Source organism: Scyliorhinus torazame, chromosome 5 (genome assembly GCF_047496885.1).
Source record: "Scyliorhinus torazame isolate Kashiwa2021f chromosome 5, sScyTor2.1, whole genome shotgun sequence".
NCBI lineage: Eukaryota > Metazoa > Chordata > Chondrichthyes > Carcharhiniformes > Scyliorhinidae > Scyliorhinus > Scyliorhinus torazame.
This window is the reverse complement of record NC_092711.1, coordinates 243,215,514-243,236,996: the sequence shown is the minus strand read 5'-3', so window position 1 is coordinate 243,236,996 and position 21,483 is coordinate 243,215,514. Positions and strand designations below refer to the sequence as shown.

Genomic DNA, 21,483 nt, shown 5'->3' with positions numbered 1-21,483 from the left:
TCCCTCTAAAAGGGTGCCATTTTAAAGAGTCGAAAGGCTGAGCTAAGATACCTTTTGGAGCGTGTGGACCTGCAGGTGGAGCTTCAAGCTATAAACATTCCACAATACTTGGGTGGAGCGAATTGTAATATCTCCCAAAAGATTATCTGAAGTTAATTTCCTTTATGATCACGTGGGGAGTGATAAACTCTGTGGACTTAAAACTCATTTTAATGCACACAGATATCCATTTCCATTCTGGTGAAACATTGGGTAGAAATATACCGTAAAGTGTAGGCTTGTTACAAAAAGTCCAAGAATGTTGTTTCTCCATGTTATACTTACAGTTATCTTGATGCTGTTGGCTAGTACATCTGCTGGACAGATTTTGGAAGCTCTATCGTCAGCCCTCGATGTCAAGGACAATACAACATTGGGTGAGTACTGTGCCAGTGTCAATATTGTTGACAAATATACATCATTAGTGTGGAAAGTGTTTTCTTCTCTCAGTATCATTGGAGGGCTTTGTTCTGCGCACAAGTTTCAGATTGGGGAGTGTACAAAAGACCTGTAAAAATAACTCCTCCTGTGAGATTGAATATTTCAAAAAAGTACTGCCCTAAAATGTTATTCCGAATAAAGATATGGAAAGTGAATATTTGTTAATGGCATGAGGTAATTTAGATTATCATTTCATGATATCAGGATTGCACTCTAGGTAGTGTACCTACGGGACAGAGTTTGCAGCAAAATAACAGCATGTTAACGCAATAAGAATAACTTGCATTTCAGGCCACCAATTCTTCCCTAAATAAGCTTTGATATGGTGGGTGTCCCGAACTGTATAACATTAAAATTCCATCTGAATCTTATGGACATCTTTGGACTCCAGTTAGCATATAATTAATGGGAAGCCTACCTGGGATTGGAGGGTGCTTCTAAACCAGCAGAACAAAATCTGTGATGGGTGAGAATGCAGCAGCTTTTGGTGCCACTTGATTATTTAATTATTGGGATGTGGGCATTACTGGCTGGGCCAGCGTTTGTTGCCCATCTCTGAGAACATTTAAGAGTTAACCACATTGCTGTGGATCTTGAATCACAGGTAGGTCAGACCAGGTAAGGATGGGATTTCCTTCCCTAATGGACATTAGTGAACCAGATGGGTTTTTATCACAATCAATAATATTTTCATGGTCATCATTGGACTTTTAATTCCGATTGTATTTTTCAAATTCAAATTTCACCATCTGCCATGGTGGGATTTGAATCCAGTCTGCAGAATATTACTCTGAGTCGCTGGACTGCTAGTCCAGTGACATTACCACTATGCCACTGACTCTCAATTAAATCCCATACCACCCAACTTCCACTGGGGAATTCCACTTCCTGTCCTCAAAGGGTACAGGGCTTCTCCTGCAGCATGACTTGAGTTTGGTAGTTCACTCCGTGGAGATGATACAGGTGCAAATCGACATTCTACCATGGCACAACATTCTGCTGCATCACTGCTCCTGCCATTCTGCTCGATTTCTGTTCTGGATCATGACGATCAGAGATTGAATTTCCTCACCTAAGAATAATGGAACTAAAGCTCAATTTAGACAGGGGTACAAGGTATTGAAAAGCAGCTTTGCCTCCTGTTGGAAGTCAATGGTTAGGAAAAATCAGGCTGGGTGAATAATGGACAACCAATCCATCACTGCGTATTTTTGAAGATCTGCCAAAAGAGCATGGGGTGAATTCTCCGTTTGGGAGACGAGAGGGCAAAATTCTCCGTTCCTGAGACTAAGTGCCGGCGTGAACAGAGAATCCGCGGGAGTTACACATCGGGAAAATCGGCGCAAACCCCTCACCGATTCCGGCGCAGGCCGTGCTGGAGTCCTAACCTGTTGACTGGACCCCACAGCCCACCCCCTGTCCACCGACCACCACTCCTCCCAGCCCTAGCAGAAGCCTGCCGGGCAGAGGCACAGGTCCCGGAAGAGTGTGGCAGCGCTGGACACTATCCGCAGCTGGCACACCAGGGGCGAAATTCTCCGGAAACGGCGCGATGTCCGCCGACTGGTGCCCAAAACGGCGCAAATCAGACGGGCATCGCGCCGCCCCAAAGGTGCGGAATGCTCTGCATCTTTGGGGGCCGAGCCCCAACATTGAGGGGCTAGGACGGAGCCGGACGAATTTCCGCCCCGCCAGCTGGCGGAAAAGGCCTTTGGTGCCCCGCCAGCTGGCGCGGAAATGACATCTCCGGGTGGCGCATGCGCAGGAGCGTCAGCGGCCGCTGACAGCTTCCCACGCATGCGCAGTGGAGGGAGTCTCTTCTGCCTCCGCCATGGTGGAGACCGTGGTGGAGGCGGAAGGGAAAGAGTGCCCCCACGGCACAGGCCCGCCCGCGGATCGGTCGGCCCCAATCGTGTGCCAGGCCACCGTGTGTGCACCCCCCGGGGCCAGATCGCCCCGCGCCCCCCCCAGGACCCCGGAGCCTGCCCGTGCCGCCTTGTCCCGCCGGTAAGGTAGGTGGTTTAATTTACGCCGGCGGGACAGGCATTTTAGCGGCGGGACTTCGGCCCATTCGGGCCGGAGAATTGAGCGGGGGGGGGGGGGCCGGCCAAACGGCGCGGCGCGATTCCCGCCCCCGCCGAATCTCTGGTGCCGGAGACTTCGGCAACCAGCGGGGGCGGGATTCACGCCAGCCCCCGGCGATTCTCCGACCCGGCGGGGGGTCGGAGAATTTCGCCCCTGGTTCCCGACCGCTGGGACCACATGTAGCCCGCGACGTCCGGAACGTGGCCCATCGGGGGCGGAGCATCGTGGCACCTGCCCCTAATCTGCCGTCGGAAGCCATTCTCCGCCCAATCGCCGACATCGATTTCGACATCGGTCTACGGAGAATCCAGCTAGTGTTCTCCAGTCAGAGGAGAATTGCAACCGATTTATGATCCCCCTGGGAGTGCAATTCGGGATGCAATTCCGTATAACGTGCCGTGCAAATTTATGCAAGGTGAGGAATACAAGGGATTCCTGAGGGAATCCTGCTATCGGGTCGCCATTATGAGCGAGCAGCCCAATAGCGAAGTCCCGTGGCTGGCCACCCTACCTCTGCACTGCAAAGCAGCACCCCACCCCCAGATTGCCCGGGTACCCCACCCCCCCTTCCCCCAAATACAGGGGTGATCTGACCTGCCTTCCCCTCCCTCCCAGGGACCCCTGTCATAGCGACCCCATCTCCAGGAACACCTGCAATAGGGAACCCCCCCCGGCACATCTGTAATAGGGAGAACCCCCGCACGACACCTACAATAGGGAGACCCCCAAGGACCTCCTGTAATAGGGAGACCCCACCAGGGACAACTACAACAGGGGGACCCCCCCCCCCCCCCGCTAACCCTAACTAAAGGGATTCCACACAGAGACCCACTAAATAAAGGGACCCTACACAGGGACCCCTAACTAAAGGGACCCCACAGGGACCCCCTGACAAAAGGAACCCCCTCCTCCACAGATCCTCCCAAGAGAGCTAAGTGTATTCCAAGTATTAAGTGCATTCCAATCACTCAATCACTTACCTCTTTTTGATGTGGTCAATGTTTATAAGCATTCGGGTGTCACTAATCCATGAAGGGACATGAATGAATCAAGGCTGCAACTGGTCTGTGGAAGCTTTCAATCATAGCCCACTACTAGAAAGTTATGAATGGCTTGCAGCTAATAGATCTGTGGGGTTGAAACACAGGCCACAGCTGTTGTCCTTTGGAATGGAGACGTGGATCCTCCAGGTTAGTGTTACAGCTGTAGTTTTTTTCACTGCCCCTGTCCGGACTGCTCTCTAGCTTCCAGACAGAGGCCTCTTTCCTGGGCGCGGGCAGCACGCTTTTGCAGGTGGAGTTTGTGGGGGGTGGGGGGGTTGCAGTTTCTCTAGTCAGGGGATTCCTGTGGGAGGTCCATTTAGTTAGGGAGTCCTGTGGGAGGTTCATTTAGTTAGGGTTTCTGAGAGGGGTCTCTATTCATGGGGTCCCTGGGGGGTCTCCATAGCCATAGGGTCCCTGGGGGGGGGCTCCATATTCATGGGGTCCTGGGGTGGGTCTCCCGATTCATGGGGTTTCTGGTGGGGGTCTCCCTATTAAGGGGTTCCTGGCTGGATGGGGTGTGTGTGGGGGAATCTGGTAGAGGAGTGGTGGGCAAGTAGCACACTGGGGCGGGGGGGGGGGGGTGGGGGGGGGGGGGGGGGTAGCCCTCAGATGGATTCTGGGGGCAACACTCCGAAGAAGTTATCCCCTTGACCCACTACCTGATCCACCACGCCAAGGTCAGGCTGGTAGAGACCACAAGTGATCTGTGCCCATGTGATTCCCGGCCCTGGGGACCAGAGAATCACTGAAGGCCAGAGTATAGGGGGCCAGGCCTGCTAAATGGATGCAAATGGGTAATTAAGACCCATTTGCACTTATTTACAGCCTCCCACCGTCGCGTGGACCTCAATTCTAGCGCCAGCGGGAGGTCAGAGCATCATGATCGGGTTGGCGCCCGGCATCGATCTTTATTTTCCTTTGCGCGATTCTCTGTCCCATCAGGAAACAGGGGCGAAATTCTCCCCCAACGGCGCGATGTCCGCCGACTGGCGCCAAAGACGGCGCCAATCAGACGGGCATCGCGCCGGCCCAAAGGTGCGGAATGCTCCGCATCTTTGGGGGCCGAGCCCCAACATTGAGGGGCTAGGCCGGCGCCGGAGGGCTTTCCGCCCCGCCAGCTGGCGGAAATGGCGTTTGTTGCCCCACCAGCTGGCGCGGAAATGCGGCGCATGCGCGGGAGCGTCAGCGGCCGCCGACAGTTTCCCGCGCATGCGCAGTGGGGAGAGTCTCTTCCGCCTCCGCCATGGTGGAGGCCGTGGCGGAGGCGGAAGGGAAAGAGTGCCCCCACGGCACAGGCCCGCCCGCGGATTGGTGGGCCCCGATCGCGGGCCAGGCCACCATGGGGGCACCCCCCGGGGTCAGATCGCCCCGCGCCCCCCCCAGGACCGCGGAGCCCGCCCACGCCGCCTGGTCCCGCCAGTAAATACCAGCTTTGATTTACGCCGGCGGGACAGGCAATTTCTGGGCGGGACTTTGGCCCATCCGGGCCGGAGAATTGAGCGTGAGGTCCCGCCAACTGGCGCGGCCCGATTCCCGCCCCCGCCCAATCTCCGGTACCGGAGACTTCGGCGGGGGCGGGGGCGGGATTCACGGCGACCAACGGCCATTCTCCGATCCAGCGGGGGGTCGGAGAATGACGCCCCAGGATCGGGACAGTGGAGGCTGTTATGTTTTTCTTAGTGTTTCAAGTTGATAACACGAGGGGATGTTTCATTCTTCACAACTTGTTAGGAAGCTATATTTTCTCTTAACATTTTTCTGAACACCTTTTCATATTTTCTTTCAGAAAATTGCAAAAATATCCGTGATTTTGAACCATGTTTGAAGAACACATGCCCAGGGTATATGCCCTGCTATTGTAGGGAGGAAAAAGAATACTGCCGGTAAATATATATTTCAAACTGGATATCATTAATGAAAAGGAATATTTAACTAAGTACTGCCCCAAAATGTTATTCCTAAAATAAATATTTGTTAATGTTGCCATGAGATCATTTATATTATCATTCCATGAAATATCCAGATTGCCCTCTGGGTAGTGTACCCACTTGCCAGATTTTGCTGCAAAGCACCTTAATGGCTGCAAATTGCCATGAAGAAAGGATGTTCCATAAATTGCAAATTGCCCCGCGTTGCAGGCCAATTTATGTCTCTCCACTGTTAACTTTTTGAAAACAGAATGTTGCACTTATTTCCCCATGATTCAAACGAAGTTGCCTCATTTCCACATGAATCAATATCCACCAAAATGTTGTGTAGCCTCCTCATTAAGAGCATTAGCAGGCAAGTTAAGTGACAGTTGGGTGATGATCCTCTGGGTGATTGTTCCATGCTCACTCTTCAACACCTATACAAAAATGGCGTCTAGCGCTAAATGTGAACTAATCAGATGTTGCCACTCTAAGACCCCAGCTGAGCCATTCAGAGGCTTTTTGTGCCTAAAGTACCCCAGTAAAATCATAGAATCCCTACAGCATAAGGAGGTCATTCGGTCCATCAATTTTGCACGGATCCTCCAAAAGTGCACCCTGCCTAGGCCTAATCCTCAGCCCTATCCCTGTAACCCCATATCCCTACCTCACCTTTGGACACTAGGGGCAATTTAGTGTGGCCTGTGTTGTTCTCTGCTTTGAGTTACCTGGATGGCTTGGATGGGTAGTGCTGAACAAAGAACAACAACCTTTGTTAACAAACAAAACTAATTTATTAACACTACTAAATAAGATTTGTAAGTATTCCTAAAGTATAAAGTTACTGAATTAAACTATGCTATCTCTAACTATAGAACTCTCAAATACACAACTGATCTTTCTTATGCCTAACCATCTTCTACCCAGAATCCCAGAAGTCACATGATATACATATGACTGTTCTCTGGTTCTCTCTAGTGGTAAGAAGCATTATCATTAACCTGTTAACTCTTTACATTCCAGTCAAAATACATATCAACCCACCTACTTTGCACATCTTTGGAAATCATCTCCTGGGAATTTTATTGCAGCTGACATCCCGCAGCGCACTGGTCCTATCAACCGTACCATACACATTCTGTAAAAGACTGAACTGAGGTTTACCCACGGAAGCAACAGTACAGCTAAGATGTCAGTCCCGATTATAATAGTTTGTGGGAACACTAAAGGTGGAAGTTAAAATGGTTGCCTGGTGGAAGCCGTTGTATATCCACAGTGTTTCTGTCCCCTGTCATTTTAACTGCCAGGGTTCTGGCTGTTTGCACTCTGCCCTCCAGCGGGGCGTGGGGGGGGGGGGGGGGGGGGCTAATTAAAATGTAAAAGTTATGGCCCAGTAATGTCTTTGCTATGGTGCAGTGATTGTAACCTAGAGTCATGGGAGCCTTGCGAAGAACCACAGCCACCGGTGAAATCGCCAATGAGATAGCAGCATGGCCAGAAGGTACCAAGTTAATTAAGTGAGAAAAATATTTTTGAAGGAGTCCTTGGGGGCCAAGAGAAGCAGGATTGGTCCTCTGAGCCTCAAAATGAATTCCTTCTGCCTCCCCTGCCGCAACCTTGCCTTTTTCTCCCATGAATGGTATGAGCTCTGCAAATATCTCACCGCCAACATTTGCTTTGTGACTGGGCCTGTCCCATGGGTACACATTGGAGCCCTACTCTCTCTTCAATTCTCATCCCCACCAGCCAGCCTTGACGTTTTTCCAGATGATTTCAGGTGGCAGATGAGCGCACACAATTCAGCATGGGTGTTTAACACAGTGGAGTTCCTGAATTCCCCCTGTTTGCCACTGTAAAACCAAGTTAAAATGAGCACTTCTGAATCATTGTAAGTACAATAGTCTGGAGCCAGCTCCAAATGTTAAATGAGACTAACAGATGGGGCCTATTGAAAATGTCCTTTCAGAACTTGTGATAAAGTAAATACTTTTCAGAGAGACAAATGTCAGGGTTCTTAGTGCACCAGCAGAATACATATTTGCAGGAGCTAAATATAAGAGAAGACAGAGGGGTGACCTGATAAAGGTCCTCAAGATTATGAAAGGTTTGACCAGGTACACAAACAGAATATGCTTCTACTTGCAGATGAACCTGGATTAATAATTAATATAAGATGGTCAATAATAATTTCAATAGGGAATTCGGGAGATACATCTTTACCCAGAGATGACGAGAGTGTGGAAATTGCTACCACAAGGAATAGTTGAGGTGAATGGTATCAATTCAAGAGAAGCTAATAAACTTGCCCATTCTTTCATGGACAAGACCAGCATTTGTTGCTTATCCCTAACTTCCCTTGAACTGAAACATAGTAACATAGAAAATAGGCGCAGGAGTAGGCCATTCGACCCTTCGAGCCTGCTCCACCATTCCACATGATCATGGCTCATTCCGTTATCTCAACACGTGTTATATTTCTGTGTTGCTGCAAAGAGAAAGACTATGGAAATGCCCACATTCTGGATTCTCATAAAACACGTGTTGCTCATACAAACAAAATGATGATCTGCTCAAAGCCCATGCAAACACTTTGCCGACGGCACTTCATATCATATGACACAGAACCAGAAAGAATATATTCCCAGATACTCCCTCTTTACATCATTAGTCCAATGACAACAATTAGCATTTATACACAGATCCCTTGATATGATATTTCTATACATATATACAATTCAATAAGTCACTCTTTGTGTTGGACATCAATTCCTTTTTGCTAGAATTTGGCATTCTTGAACTTGGCTACTTGTGACTTCAGAAGTGTCCTCACTCCTTTATGTAGATGGTACTTCTTGAATAGTTATTTTAGTATCTGTCACTATAGACAATGAAACAGAATCAGAAACAGAATCTCAACCTATCGCCATCTCTATTCTCTGTTCCGAAGTATAACTCTCCAGATCTTCTAAAGATAGAACCTCTTGAGAAGTTTCTGCAAACTCACTTGGTGCAGCAAGTAACTGAGATGTCACCAAACTCTTTCATCATCCATCTGTAAGGTGTATGATATTGGACCTGTCTTCACTAGGATCGTAGCTGGTGCCCGTTTCTCGTTGGTGGTGCAACTCCTAGCTCGCACTCTCTCCCTGGTTGAATACTCGCTTTTTAGAGATTTTCTCCCTCCTTGCAATTTGTGCTTACTGTTGTCATTTGAAAATCTCTGAAGTATCCAAATCAAACTGTGTTCGTAGTTTCCTTTTAAACAACAACTTTGCTGGTGAACTTTGTGTGGTAGCATGTACAGTGTTCCGATGAGATATTAGAAATTTGTTTACTCTTTTTGATATTGTTCCCTAGTCCTTCGATGCTTTGATAGAATGCTTCAATGACTGAACAAAACTTCAGCCTATCCATTCGTTACTGGATGATATGGAGCTGACTTGATTATGGTGTATATCATTCACTTTCAAGTAGTCCTCAAACTCCTTCAAAGTACCATTATAGCTGACAAGATCTTACAAATGTTTTGTTTAGTTTTTTAATGGTCTAATCAGTCGTCATTGACTTCATTATTGCAACTTCTAGTCATTTCAAGTGTGCGTCCACAATCACTAAGAACCTAGAATCACAGAGTCTCTACCATGCTCAAGCAAACGATTCAGCCTATCGAGTATGCACCGACCCAAGGGTGGTAAGGTGGCGCCGTGGTTAGCACTGCTGCCTCACGGCACTGCGGATCCATGTTCAATCTGAGTGCCAGGTCACTGTCCTTGTGGAGTTTGCACATTCACCCTGTGTCTGCGTGGGTCTCACCCCACAAAACAAAAAGATATGCAGGGTAAGTGGATTGGCCACGCTAGATTGCCCCTTAATTGGAAAAAATGAATTGGATACTCTAAAATTATTTTTAAAAGAGTATGCACCGACCCTTGGAAAGAGTACCCTGCCTAGGCCCACCACCCAGTAACCTCACCTAACATTTAGGACTCTAAGGGGCAATTGATCATGGCCAATCCACCTAACCTGCACATCTTTGGACTGTGGGAGGAAACCAGAGCACCCGGAGGAAATCCACACAGACACGGGGAGAAATTGCAAACTCCACACAGTCACCTGAGGAAGGAATTGAACCCGGGTTCCTGGCGCCGTGAAGCTGCAGTGCTAACCACGGTACCACCGTGCTGCCCCCTATGTCCCTCCAGTGGATCAGCATAATCAATGTGCATTCTTTACCATGGCTGAGTAAGCCATTCCCACGGATGTAATGGTTGCAGTGGTGGAGCTAGCTTTGTTGGGGTTTGGAGTTGCTCAAATTTCTCTTCAATTTGAGCATCCACCAAATGCTAGCCACTAAAAATAACTGCGTGTCAATTCCTTAATCCTTACCACAGCAGGATGTCCGTCCTGCAGTTTGTCAAGGGCTCTATGTAAACATCAAGGAATAATCAAACTGATTCTTCACAATTGAACTCCATTCTGTACTGTCAACTCAAGTCTTTGTGTGATGAAGGGCTTGAGGTTGGATGTTTCCTATCAATATCTGGCAGCGTTCCTTTTTGGACCAAGTCCATCTCCTTTCCCATCACTGGATTGGTTCTCGTATATCTTTGAACTTGAGATGAAGTCAAAGGTACAATATCCACAAGTGGGAAATGCAAAATATTGACAAAATGTTCTTCTTGGTCAAGCTTGACCTGTAACGGCAATCGTGATAAAGCAGCAACAGTTACCTGCTGCTCAGACATGGGATACTGGGTATCGTAAGTGTGTGCCGACATTATCAGTGGCCATTTTTGCAATCTACTAGCTGTGAAAGAAGGTATACCTTTATAGGGCCCAAAGATTGTAGTCAAGGGTCGACGATCCGTCAAAAGAGTAAAATGAAGCCCAGAGAAGTAATGGTGGAACTTTACACCCAAAATTATGCTCACAGCTTTCTTTCTCGATGGACATAATTCATTTCTGCACTAGTAAGAGTCTGTGAAGCAAATGCTATCGATGGATAGTGATCTACGCACAAAACTGGTTAAAATATCCCCAAAGTCTCACGAGTCATCCTGTTTTAATACAGGAACGATTGGTATCACCCAATCACTTGCAGCAACAGGTTCAATGACTCCTGTTCTTCTTAATCTTTCTTTTGGTACGGTTATAGAATTTGGATGTGCTGTCTGGCTTGATTTTTAGATGTATCTCAACTCAAGTCACGTAGTCTAGTGCAATGTTTTTCAAACTTTTTTCCCCAGGACCCACTTTTTGCAACCGGTCAACCTCTGGGACCCTCACAGGCCACTTTCAGAACCCAGATTGGCCAACCTTCACGTCACATGCTGACCAATCTTCATGACACATGCCATGTTTACTTACTTTTTAAGGCAAAAAGGGAACCTGCTTTGTCCTCAACATCTCAAGATCTCACTTGAATCCGGTTCAAAGGAGCAGAGGGCAATGCACATAACAAGTGCAGGTTTCAGCGAGGTCCTTTGCGCTGTCTTCATCTTTAGGTCGTCGTGAAGCGCAATAACATCAAAATGCATGTTTACTCAGCACTGGATACTCCTGTGGGTGCTACACCAGAATGCTGACAGATTCGTGAGCTTTTGGCATGTTTTCAATGTGGTATTACAGGGATGCTGCAGCAGTGTAATCTTTTAATTTGGAGTCAGCCCTAAGTTAATAACTGAATCTGGCTCTCAACCTGAAAAGGAATTTTTCACACACCACTTCTCTTTCAAATACTGAAACTTCTCTCATTTGCCAGTACTTCCCTGCATATAACACACACGGGCTTTGCCTCCTTATTTGCATTGCATTGTCACAATTGACAAAACCACACCTCAAGAAATCATCTTTATACTTCTTTTTTCTGAGGTAAGTTTCTTTTTACAAGGGCGTTAACCAGAGGCCCTGGAGATCTAACACTACCACTGCTCTGTACTGCCATGGACTCTCCTGTGCAGCTCTCTCCAGCGTTTTTTTTGTTGTGAGATCCTGTCCAATAGGTAAACTGCCTTTTTGAGTCTGGCCGTTTCTTACTTTTAAGAAAATCATTGATCTTCACAGTTCACTTGCCATGCTTGACAGCAGCTTCAAAATCAAAATAACTCTGCTCCCTGTTTTAGCACCGAAAGTATGTACCTGGACAGCGCTTCACATGAATTCTACGTACAGGGTGCAAGACCTGCTCTCTGCTGCCGCTTCTGGCTGGAAGACTCCACACAGACTAATATATCTAAATTTAAAAGGTAGCAGTGGTCGCAATTCTCGATGTAAAAGCCAGTAGCGGCGATTGGGTGCTTCTCCCACGATCGGGATCACAACAGGAACGGCGGAACCGATCGCTCCGTGACTCTCCCAACACCTGCCCGCTACCCACCGCGGGTCATGTCATTGACTTTGAAAAACCTTGGCCCAGTGAATCTTCGAACACCATCTCGTATTCTTCAGAGGTTGTTGCAAGTTGTTCTTTGAATCCACTAATTGATTGACTATTTCCCAGTTAAGTCTAATCTTGGCCAACCATGCTCTGCCAAATAGAGCATGAAGGTTCCACTGACAACGTGAAAAGGCAACTTCGCCATCTGCCCATTTGCTTCTACTTTCACCTTAATGCATTCTTTTAATGGTACAAATGCTTCAGTATCCAACCTTATAATCACATTTGACAGTTTTAAAGGCAGATGCTTCAGCTATTGATAATAAATTGTCTCAGGTATTAGCGATACTGCTGTGCCCGTATCCACTTCAATTTTAATTTTATGACCTTCAAGTTTTGGATATGCCCAAAAACATTGTTGATTACCCTGCATTGACAAAGCACCTAGCTTCAGCTCTTTCAGTAACACGGTTTTGCTGTAATTTGAGTGATGCTGAGCATCATCCATTAATTTGTAGGTATGACTAGATTATTTACTTATGTTATTCTTCCTGTACTTTCTTGGTGTAGAAGACATTTTCTGAGCCCAACACGTTTTAGCAATCTGGCCCTTCTTGCCACTGGTCTTCCACGTATTCGATTTCCTCCAGCATTCCCCCACTGATTGTCTAACCTGTGTACAATGATGACATGTTTGCACCTTTACAGCCTTGTTCCTAGAGGTATCCGTTTTGTGGATCTTTGCTCCAGCCCCTATCTTTGAAGCTTCCTTTGTTGTAAGATGTGCAAACTTTCACAGCAGCTTTCAGAATTAAATAACTTTGAGCCAGCAGCTTCCTCTGAATAGCTTTACTGAGTAACCCACAAGTCAGCCTGTCTCGTAGGGTATCATCAAATGTTGTACCAAATTCACTATATCTAGCTAATCTTCTTAAACACATTTCAAACTGTAAAATACTTTCACCTTCTTCCTGAGTACAGCACTGGAAGCAAAACTTTTCTGCAATCAATAACAATTTTGGAGAGAAATGTCCCTCTAAGACAACTGAAGGACTTGTCTCCTGGTTTTGCTGGGTGAACAAGATTGTGTAGTAGCATAAATGTTTTATGGCCAACTGAGCTGAGAAATGTTGTGACCTTTAGGTCCTCCGGTGTCTGATTAGCTATTAAAAACAATTGGAATCTTTTTTCTTCATAAGAATTTTGTGTTTCACAATCCTCATCAAACACATCCATGGTCCCCATTTTGGGCAGCACGGTAGCACAAGTGGATAGCACTGTGGCTTCACAGCGCCAGGGTCCCAGGTGACACTGCTGTGTCACTGGCTGTGTGGAGTCTGCACGTTCTCCCCATGTCTGCGTGGGTTTCCTCCGGGTGCTCCGGTTTCCTCCCACAGTCCAAAGATCTGCAGGTCAGGTGGATTGGCCATGATAAATAGCCCTTAGTGACCAAAAATGTTAGGAGGGGTTATTGGGTTACAGGGATAGGGTGGAAGTGAGGGCTTAAGTGGGTCGGTGCAGATTCGATGGGCCGAATGGCCTCCTTCTGCACTGTATATTCTATGTTCTCCTGCCATTTTTGGGATCCCGGCTCCTAGGGTCTGCACTTCTTCCCTTCTGACTGTGTCGAACAGGCGCCGGAATGTGGCGACTAGGGGCTTTTCACAGTAACTTCATTGAAGCCTACTTGTGACAATAAGTGATTATTATTATTATTATTAAAGTGTGGCAGAAACAATCCCTTGAACAAGCAACTAGGAAATCTTTCCCTTTTTTTGCCTGAGTATATTTTGACTTTTCTCCAAAGTAGTGGTCCGAACAGAGTCGGCAGTCTTCAAAATTCCCGCAGTCCATGTAGCTATACCATGTGCGTGTCCCAGACTTCAACATAAGCAAGTCTTTCCCGATTATCGGTTTTCTTACTCACAGTTGCTGTCGAAAACTTTTGTTAAACTTTTGCATCGCTGGCAGTGCTTCGCCTGATGCCTGTGTGTGTGTGTGTGTGTGTGAGCCCAGTCCTAAGAATCATCCATTGCTCCCAATACCCTTCCACAATTCGTCAATGAAATTCTTCTTTCCACTGAATTTTTAGCCTCAATCCTCATTGCCAGTTTTTTCTCCTGTTATATTTCTTTGTTGATGCAAAAAGAAAGGGTATGGAGATGCCAACAATGGATTCTTGTAACATACGATAAGAAGGTATGTTAAGGGTGTTGCTCATACAATCAAGATGGTCATCTGCTCAAAGCCCGCGCAAACACTCTGCTGATGTCACTAGATGTCACGTGATGCAGAATCAGCAAGAATATATTCCCAGATACATAACAGTGCCATACTCCTACATTCTCCCCATACCACTTGACACATTTAGAGTTTAGAATTCTTTTTATATTTCCTCCTTAAATATATTCAGTGACCTGGGGCGCGATTCTCTGACCCCCCGCCGGGTCAGAGAATCGTCGGGGGCTGGCGTGAATCTCGCCCCCGCCGTGTCCTGAATTCTCCGCTACCAGAGAATCAGCAGGGGCGGGAATCGTGTCCAGCCGGTCAGCGGGCTCCATCCGGCGATTCTCCGGCCCGCGATGGGCCGAAGTTCCGCCGCTGTCAACCTTCGACAGCCGGCGTGGATTGAACCACCTACCTTACCGGTGGGAGCAGACGGCGCGGGCGGGCTCCGGGGTCCTGGAGGGGCACGGGGCGGTCTGGCCCCGGGGGGTGCCCCCACGGTGGCCTGTCCGTGGTCGGGGTCCACCAATTGGCGGGCGGGCCTGTGCAGTGGGGGCACTCTTTTTCTTCCGCCTTCCCCATGGTCTTCACTATGGCGGAGACGGAAGAGACCCCCTCCACTGCGCATGCGCGGGGGTGACAACAGCAGCCGCTGACGCTCCCGCGCATGCGTCGCCCAACAAAGTCCTTTCGGCGCCGGCTGGTGTGGCGCCAAAGGCCTTTCCCGCCAGCCGGCGGGGCGGAAATCACTCCGGCGTGGGCCTAGCCCCTCAAGGTGAGGGCTTGGCCCCGAAAGGTGTGGATAATTCCACAGCTTTGGGGCGGCCCGACGCTGGAGTGGTTCCCGCCACTCCATTACGCCGGATTCCCCCGCCCCGCCGGGTAGAGGAGAATCCCGGCCCTGGTCTCTGAAGCCTTCTGTGGTAGAGAATTCTACAGGTTCACCAATCTGAGTGATGAAATTTCTCTTCATCGAAGTCCTAAATGGCCTACCCCATATCGGGCTTCACGCCGGGCCCTAAACTTCGCATGAGTCATCTGACCCGCAGAGCTCAGCACGATCTGGCTCACGCCCTCGCTGGGCGCGATCCAGATAATTATATGTAAATGGCCATTGGGCTCATCTAAATATCCCAATGCCATATTGGTCTGGTGCCGAGGAGTCAACGGCCGCGCCTGCGAGGCCTCAACCAGACACCGTTTAGTACTGCTGTCCATAATTCTGAACCAGGCATGATGGCACCTCGGGGGCGTCTCGCAGGCCATTAGAGCCCCCAGATGGTTGGCGACAGGGCAGGGTAGTACCTGGTATTCCCCATGGCACCCGGTTCTTGACACCCCATGCCACTACTGCCTGGTCGGCACCTCCAGTGTGCCAAGCTGGTAGTGCCATGGTGGCTGGGTGTCAAATTGGCACTGCCAAGAGTTGGGGCTTGGGGACCATGCTAATGAAAGGGAGGGATGAGGAGGGATTGAGGGGGCTGTGGAAAAGTGGAGGGGGGGGGGGCCTGAAAGGGATGGTTAAGAGATTGGGGCAACTTTTCAAAATGGCTCCCCGATCTGTGACGAGTGCCGGAAAACTTTCAACGTGCGGCCTTGATGAAACACCCCGATGCCCAAAAAAATGGCTAAGTTCCGTTGAATAGAGGTGTCAATCACGGCACTGCAGCTGTCACGAAACACCCTGCCAAACACACCCGAAACCGGACTTCGACATTTTTCCAATGAATCGCAGCCAATACAGTCTATGGAAAGTGAAAGCAAGAGCGATAGCCAAAAAAAAATGATTCCCTATTCTAAAGTTAAAAATCGGGTAAGTAGTTTATAAAATAAAATGATAGCCCATCAATGAACAAATATATTACAGATTTCCCAGTTAAAGTGACAGAGATTTAAACTGTAATTACAATTCAGCTCAGTAGGTAGAATGAACGTAGAATGGAACCATTTTAAGCTGATTCCGTATAGATAATGTGCCAAAAGTTTCACAAAACTGTCCCAGCTGGTCATAGCCTATAGTTTAGTGTTCCTATTGTCCAATGTTTCCAGACAAAATTGGGAACACACATTTCTACTGGCACTTAATTACAATACTGAATAGTGCTGCATTGTTAGAGGTGCTGTCTCTTATTTTAATTCATTTGCAAGGTGTGCGTATCACTGGCAAGGCTAGCATTTATTGTCTATTCCTACGTAACGTGGCAACCAATTTGTGCTGTGCAAGATCTCACAAACTCCAATTTGATGATGGCCAGATAATATGTTTTAGTGGTGGTTGAGTGCTAAATATTCTTTGAGTAGTGTCTTGGGATCTTTTACATTCACAGGAATGAGCAGATGGGGCCTCGATTTTGACATCTCATTCTAAATTGGAGGTACTGTAACATAGTGGCTATGTTAACAATGACCACGTCAAAATATAAATTCAATAATTGACTTAGGTTTCTAGGCCAATAACATAGCATGGGAATGCAGGCAAGTCCATGCAGCTGATTGGGTGAGTACAGCCAGGTAATCGCTTATAGTTTGTAAGGTCTATATTTTGTGGTCTATAGTTTGTAAGGGCTAAATTCTACACCCTGACCAAACATGACTACTTCCTGGCCATCCAACTACCCCTACTCGAACCGACTACCCCTCCTGGCCCACCCAACTACCCTTCCAAACACCAGATGACCCTTCTGATCCAGCTAACCTTCCCCAACCTGACCCAACTGTCCACCTCACTTACACACACTACCCACTAACTCATCTCACCCATTTTACCCTTTTACCCACCTCATTCACCACCCCTACCCTATCTCCCTACCCTGCCCACCTCACCCACTAGCCTACCTCACTCATTCATCCATTCAAACTGCACATTTAAACTTTCCATATGGCAACTTGTGCAGTGAAAAAGGAGCATGACTTCTACACTAATCCTCTCCATCAGTCTCCGCTTAGATTCCTGCACTGGGAGACTTCATCTGGCTGTTGCATTGGAAGTCGGATTCTTTTAAATGTAACCAGGTAAGTGGGCGGTCTCCTGACTGATCAGCGCAAGACCCAACTGTTCCGATGCTGATCGGGGGATTTGGGCCTCTGTCTGACCATTATCACGTTGCTGTTTGTGAAACCCTGCTGTGTGTAAATTGGTTGTCACTTACATACATTGCAACAGTGACTCCAATTGAAAATGTACTTCACTGGCTGTAGAGTGCTTTAGTAAATCATTAGGTTGTGAACAGTACAACATAAATGCAAATGCAAGCCTTTTTATAATCTCACACATCTGTAACTTGGGATCCAGACTAGGGACTTTTCACATTAACTTCATTGCAGTGTTAATTTAAGCTTACTTGTGACAATTAAAAGATTATTATTTTAATAATTTTTGGGCAACAATTGAACTGCTTCATGATTACAAAATATTCAAAATATGTTTTCCAGGTGTACAAATTTTAAAGGTCCTTTGGGGGATTACTGGAATTTGGGACCAAATTGTGAGCAGCAATGGAATACCCTTGATCTGATTCTCATAGCTGTAGTTCCTGGGATTTGCCTTGCTTTGATTATTGCTGTTTGTACGTACTGTATCTACAGCTGCAAGAAATGGAAGCATCAGGCAAATGCCCAAAAAAGGTGAGTCAAATATTATTAGTGGTACGTGTATGTTAATTAGGATTGTTAATGCTGGTATTGTTTCCAGACCAGTAGAATGTCCCACATAATCAAATCTGATATGTTCCAAGAGCTTACAAAGTAGTTTGAAGCTTTCCCACTTCCAGCCCAGGGGAAATAAAATCCCCAAACCCGCCAGGTGGTTTAAATAAAAACAGTAATGCTGGAACTACTCAGCCGGTCCGTCAGCATCTGGAGAGAGAAACAGGGAAAACATTGCAAGTCATGACTTGGGTGGCTCAGTGGTTAGCACTGCTGCCTCACAGTGGGACCAAGGTTCAATTCCAGCTACAGGTGACTGTGTGGAGTTTGCACTTTCTCCCTGTGTCTGTTAGGTTTCCTCCGGGTGCTCCAGTTTCCTCCCACAGTCCAAAGGTGTGCAGGTTAGGTGGATTGGCCATGATAAATTGCCCTTTAGTGTCCAAAATGTTAGGTGGGGTTACAGGGCTAGTCTGGGGGACTGATTCTAGGTGGGGTGTCCTTTCAGAGGGTTGATGCAGACTTGATGGGCTGACTGGCCTCCTTTTGCAGCCCACAACCGATCCAGGCACTGGAACATCTTCAGCAGTCCACTTGTCTGCTCGACCAGCACAACCGTTGAAGCATGAGGATCATTACAGCGAGTCTCCTCTTCAGTTTGTGGCCTCTGCACTCATCAACCACCTCCTTATTGGGTACCCCTTGTCTTCAAGGAGCCATCCCTCCAGACACTGCTCTCCCTCAAAAACGCCTGGGATCTGTGAGCACCCCACAATGTAACCATCATTGATGCTCCCTGGGAAACTGTTACACACCTGCATGATTTGCATTGTGTGGTCACAGACGATCTGGATGTTGAGGGAATGGAATCCCTTGCGGTTCATAAATGGTGCCGCATGGTGCTGTAGCAATCTCAGATGGCCACCTGCAAAGGACCAAGGGAATTATGGCCAACCCAGGACTCAGCCATACTCAGAGCCTCTGTGTGTATTTGCAACCCAGATAGCTAGACGCGATCAAAACCCCTGCTCGTTTGCATTCTAATGGCCCATTTCCCCAGAACAAAAGGACTGTACTCAGGGAACCGATACAGATGCAGACTAACCAGCGCCACTCCCTTTGCTAAGAAAGCCCAAACAGCCAAGGTCAATGACTGTTCAGGACACGCCCAGCCATCAAGGCACCCTCCCCTTTATTGGCCAAAATCAAAGGCAGTGATCGAAGCCTGTCGAATTATTGGGTCCAAAGCTAAGGACCGCCCCAAAGAGCGCAAAACCCCAGAGGGATAAAAAGAGACACAGCCGTGTGTTCGGTCTCTCTTGGCCCCAGCCTACGCCTAAAACCAAGTGTAGCATTACGACCAGAAGACAGGTTCAAGACCAACGATCGCTACCAGACGGATGAGCCCAGCAGAAACAGAGCCACTTCTTCCGCCCAGCCACTCAAGATCCGAACAAAGGCCTTGTTCATCTGCAAAGAGCCAGTTGCCCTGAAGTTAAGATTAGGTTATTGTAGTTGTTAGGTGTAGTTTAACTTGGGAGTGTTTTATGTTGCATGTCGAAGTAATCCTTTTGTGTAAATAAACTATTTTTGAACTTGAATTGACTAACTGGTTGTTTGGTTTTTGATCGATATCCGGTAAAGCCTTGTGGTGGTATCTACCTGGTGACTCTGAAAAGCAATATTATCATTAATAACTGCCATATCTAGTTAATTTGGCAACATTATTGGTGACGCTAGTGGGATAGTATTCCACTCATTAAAAAGAGCAACATTATTGGCTTCTCCGGTGCAAATTGGCAACAGTGCCATGGAGACTGCAGGGCCACATGGATGCAGTATATCACACACTGTACCTGGGGCATGTCTGCTAAATGGGCGAAGCCCATGGCCCTGGCTCTCCTGGTCCTGGTCAAAGTTTATATAAATGTGGGCCTTCGCATAGAGGGCATCTGTCACCTCCCTAATGCATTTGGGAATCGCTGACTGGGCGATGTCACACAGATCACCAGTGCTGCCATGAAATGGGCCGCTTGCATACAAGTTGAGAATGGTGGTGACTTTAAGGGCCACTGTCCTCCCATCCTATGTGGTCCCAGCTCTTGCAGGTCATGGCAAAGGTGGTTCACCATCCCTCGGGACAGACACAGTCTTCTCCGGCACTGTGTCTCCGATATCTGTAGCAGAAAGTCCAACCTCGGAAAACCCTTTGCCAGTACAGTCTCAAACGGGGCTGTTCCCTCTGTTGTGTGCTCTGAGTGTGTATAGCTGTAGGCCCAACCTGCCCCTCTTGAGCAGGGTCCTGGTCCTGGCTGTGTGTAGTGGCATGTTGCTGTCTCTGCTACTACTCTGTGGCAAGTCGTAGAAACGCCAATTCGACAGACTTTATGATTCTCCAGAATCATGCACTGAAAAGAGATGAAAACCAAAGTGAGCGATGAGGATTCCTGAGAAAGTCCAGCCCCTCAACCCTCAAAGAATCCCCCTGTCATGATCTGTAACGAGGTGAGTGATGATAGGCTTCAACATGAAGCACTTTAATTCAGGTTCACATCAGTGAATCCTGTGTGATGTAAACTCTTGTATGAACATTAGGGTTCAATGCTTGCAACTCCAATCATAGATCCCTACATTTCAAAAGGAGGCCATTTAACCCATCGAGTCCTCACCGACCCTCTAAAAGAGCACCCTACTTCGGTCCACTCCCCCACAAATCCGTAACCCCACCTAACCTTTGGACACTATGGGCAATTTATCATGGCCAATCCACCTAACCTGCACATCTTTAGACTGTGGGAGGAAACCAGAGCACCCGGAGGAAATCCACGCAGACACTGGGTGAATGTGCAAACTCCACACAGACAGTCACCCAAGGTCAGAATCAAAACTGGGTCCCTGGCCCTGTGAGACAGCAGTGCTAAACACTGTGCCACCGTGCCACCCTGTGGCAGTGACCTTTAGCTCTGCATATCTCATTGGCAAAATGAAGTGCAAATTGCAGACAAATGCCCGTTTGTGGTTTACACAAGTTCAAATACAAATTGGGAGACTTGGACTGTTGTGTGCATAATTTGTTTTTCCTGTCACACCTCTCAATCAGAGGGATTACCTCATGGTGGAATGATTTTCATTGCTTTGCCTTAACAAGAATTAATATGGTGTAGTGACCATCAGTAGTCTTACTGCATTGTAAACATTGGTGATAAGCTGCCTGTACTTTTGTGCATGTCGGCTTCAGAACACAGCCCCATTTCAATTGAAAATCAGGGTCCGTTCACCACAAGAAGACCTTGATTTCCGTTTTTGATCTAAACTGGTCAAAGGATGCACCATCTATATTCCAACCCAGCTCCATGGGCAACACAATTGAAGAGGCCCAGCAAAGGTAGGCAGTAAATTATTTTGTGCACCTGAAGGAGCAGGAAAGCTCCCACGGTGCCTGGGCCTCGGTCGTTCTACTCTGCAGCTAGTTACACTGTTTTGGAATAAAAGTGTCAGATTTAACAATGCAAGTGCAGGGATCTGGCATATGGATATTTGTTTTTTGGTGATCCAAAATAAACAAGTAGTATTGCAATTGTGTTTAGAAATGTAGATTTAGATGCAGAGGATCTTTATTTAATTTGCCAGTGCAAGAAATTGGGAAAGAGTTGCAATTCAATAGCAAAATTGAAATCTTTCTGAGTTATACAGAATGTGGTTATGTTTCAATCTTTTTTTC

The 21,483-nt window shown here is 47.5% G+C and overlaps 1 protein-coding gene across 1 annotated transcript in view; it reads left to right on the top strand.

The window, feature by feature from the left end:
* The first annotated feature begins 251 nt into the window (after positions 1 to 251).
* Positions 252 to 21,483, top strand: part of LOC140422759 (uncharacterized) — a 40,564-nt gene continuing 19,332 nt past the window's right edge. The window contains exons 1-3 of the mRNA XM_072507694.1: positions 252 to 416; positions 5,395 to 5,491; positions 17,553 to 17,744. Of these exons, the coding sequence (XP_072363795.1) occupies positions 299 to 416; positions 5,395 to 5,491; positions 17,553 to 17,744 (407 nt within the window). The 5' untranslated portion in view covers positions 252 to 298. The remainder of the gene's footprint in view (positions 417 to 5,394; positions 5,492 to 17,552; positions 17,745 to 21,483) is intronic.